Raw genomic sequence first — 2,195 nt, forward strand, 5'->3', positions numbered from 1 at the left:
AGTAAGAGCAAGCTCTGCACTTTTCTCATTAACAATATTAACCCCGTTTAAGATGTCAGGATGAACTTAACAATAAGAGAATACTTTTAAAGTGCCAGCTTCTTGACAATTATAAATGAGTTACTGTCTCGTTGATAGATTACACATAATAAGACAGATCATTAAACAAGTAGTAGTAGTAGTAGTAGTAGTAGTAGCAGCAGCAGTAGTAGTAGCAGCAGTAGTAGGAGCTGCACTGTCATTTCATATTGTTTTATATGTCTCAAGCAGACACAATCGATGTTACATATAGCCCGCACGTGCTTAACGAATTTTTGAGACGAGTCATAAAATGCGAGAGTATTTAGAAATTTGAGTGATCTTAATGCCTGCCACTGGTGTGTATGTATTACTTTGCCGTCAAACGCAACGCCTGCGCTCCCCACCTCTGTTTTAAAACAAGTTTAACGTTAGCATGTATGTAGGTATATATATATAACCTTTAAGCGGTTGATACCATACCGTAACACTTTTAGTGCTAAACTTAAAGTGCGGTAAACCGAGAAAAAGGAAGATTATCGCAGAGCTGAGATTTAAGTCTTTGTTTCCCCATTAACTGCGCTTCATTTCATGGACAACTATCCGTTGAGGATTTTAAGGGCTTTGAGTCTTTCGTCAGTCGTTCGTTCGATTGATCAAGTTGTAGCTAGCATCTCCGCAACAAGAACAGCCAACAGCTCTTCCTTCTTTAAGCAAAGCCATCAACTGGCTTTGTCTGCAGCCCTTCATGTTGGATCGTACTCGTTATAATTGTAGATTTTAGCAATAAAACATCACCATCAACAGTAATTAATTAATCCTCATCACGAGAAAGGGATTATTTCTTTCAGATAACAAATAACTAATCCAAATTAAAGAAATGTTCAGAATTAAGATATCAGAGAAAGAGAATAAAAATGAAGAGTTTTTACCTTTTCTCCGGACTCTCCTTTGCGACCAGGTAATCCAGTAAGACCATCGTTTCCCTAAGAATAACGACAATAATAATTACATTAATGTAAATAATATTGAAATGATTATAATTGTTTAAAATTTTGGCACAAGGCCAGCAAATTCAAGGGTGGGGCAAGACGATTTGATCTATTCCAGTTTTTGACTGGTGCTTATTTTATCGACGCTCAAAAGGATGGAAGGTAAAGTTGACCTTAGTGGGATTTGAACGCATAACATAAAGTCAGAACAACTGCTGCATGCAAAGCGCTTATCCGACACTCTAACGGAGGCCGAGGAAGGGCGAATGGTACCGCGAGTGTCGCGTTGCTTTCGATCAACTATGCCGTCCCGGGTCGATCTTGAGCGACTGCAACACAACGGATGCATTCTATAGGAGATTAGTGGAGGGGAGGTACCACGACGATCTCGGGGCGGACCTGGGCGTCGACGAGGAATACCTGACCCGCCTGTTCAAGACGACTTTCGGGCCGGGACCTATGGACAACTACCAGAAACCCCTGGCCTGGCAGTGCTATCGAGAAGCGCTACCCGTTCGGGATAAGCTCTACAAGCATGGCTCGAGAAACACGGGGCCGACCTGCCCGAGTTGTGGTGAGAGCGACGAAACCGTTCTGCACGTACTCGTACAGTGTCCAACCATTTCCGATCTGTGGGCCTATGTCAAACGACTGCTGTCGCGTGTGGGACGAGTCGGTTTATCAAACGAGTCTATCGTGAATATTGCCGAGCCTCCTTCCCTGAGACGGGAAGGAAGAGCTGTTTTTATTGTACTTTTGGCTATGGCGAAAAAATCTGTATGGTGGACACGTCTGAAAGGTCTAGAGACAATCACGTTCCTCTCTGGTCAATCTCTCATCAACTTCTTCAAGTATGACTTGAAAAGGAAGGTGAGAGTAGAGAGGGAAGCTTTGTCTAGTGAATGCTTCAAAAAATGATGGGTGAATGTAGCAAGGATGGCACGGGTGAATGACGGAGCCATCTTGAGCATAATCCTATGAACCAGAAAAAGAAAGGAAAAAAGAGAGTCACTTACTGTAATGTGTTGTTTTTTTTGCATGACATTATTGCCCGAAATTACCGTGGTCTTTTCTGTAGGCTTTTCTTTCCACGGATAAACCTAATCTGTTTTCCATTTTACATTATGACATTTCTGTGATACACGATCCCTATTGATCGGCTTCCTTTTTTCCTTCTTTTCCCCT

At 42.1% G+C, this 2,195-nt stretch overlaps 1 protein-coding gene across 3 annotated transcripts in view; it reads right to left on the minus strand.

Moving 5' to 3' along the window:
• The window catches only part of LOC106871778 (collagen alpha-3(IX) chain), a 239,898-nt gene that overhangs the window by 125,362 nt on the left and 112,341 nt on the right, over positions 1 to 2,195 (minus strand). For all 3 annotated transcript variants that reach the window (XM_052969917.1, XM_052969918.1, XM_052969916.1), the window contains one exon: positions 951 to 1,004. In XM_052969917.1, coding sequence (XP_052825877.1) covers positions 951 to 1,004 — 54 coding nt within the window. The remainder of the gene's footprint in view (positions 1 to 950; positions 1,005 to 2,195) is intronic.

Source organism: Octopus bimaculoides, chromosome 8 (genome assembly GCF_001194135.2).
Source record: "Octopus bimaculoides isolate UCB-OBI-ISO-001 chromosome 8, ASM119413v2, whole genome shotgun sequence".
NCBI lineage: Eukaryota > Metazoa > Mollusca > Cephalopoda > Octopoda > Octopodidae > Octopus > Octopus bimaculoides.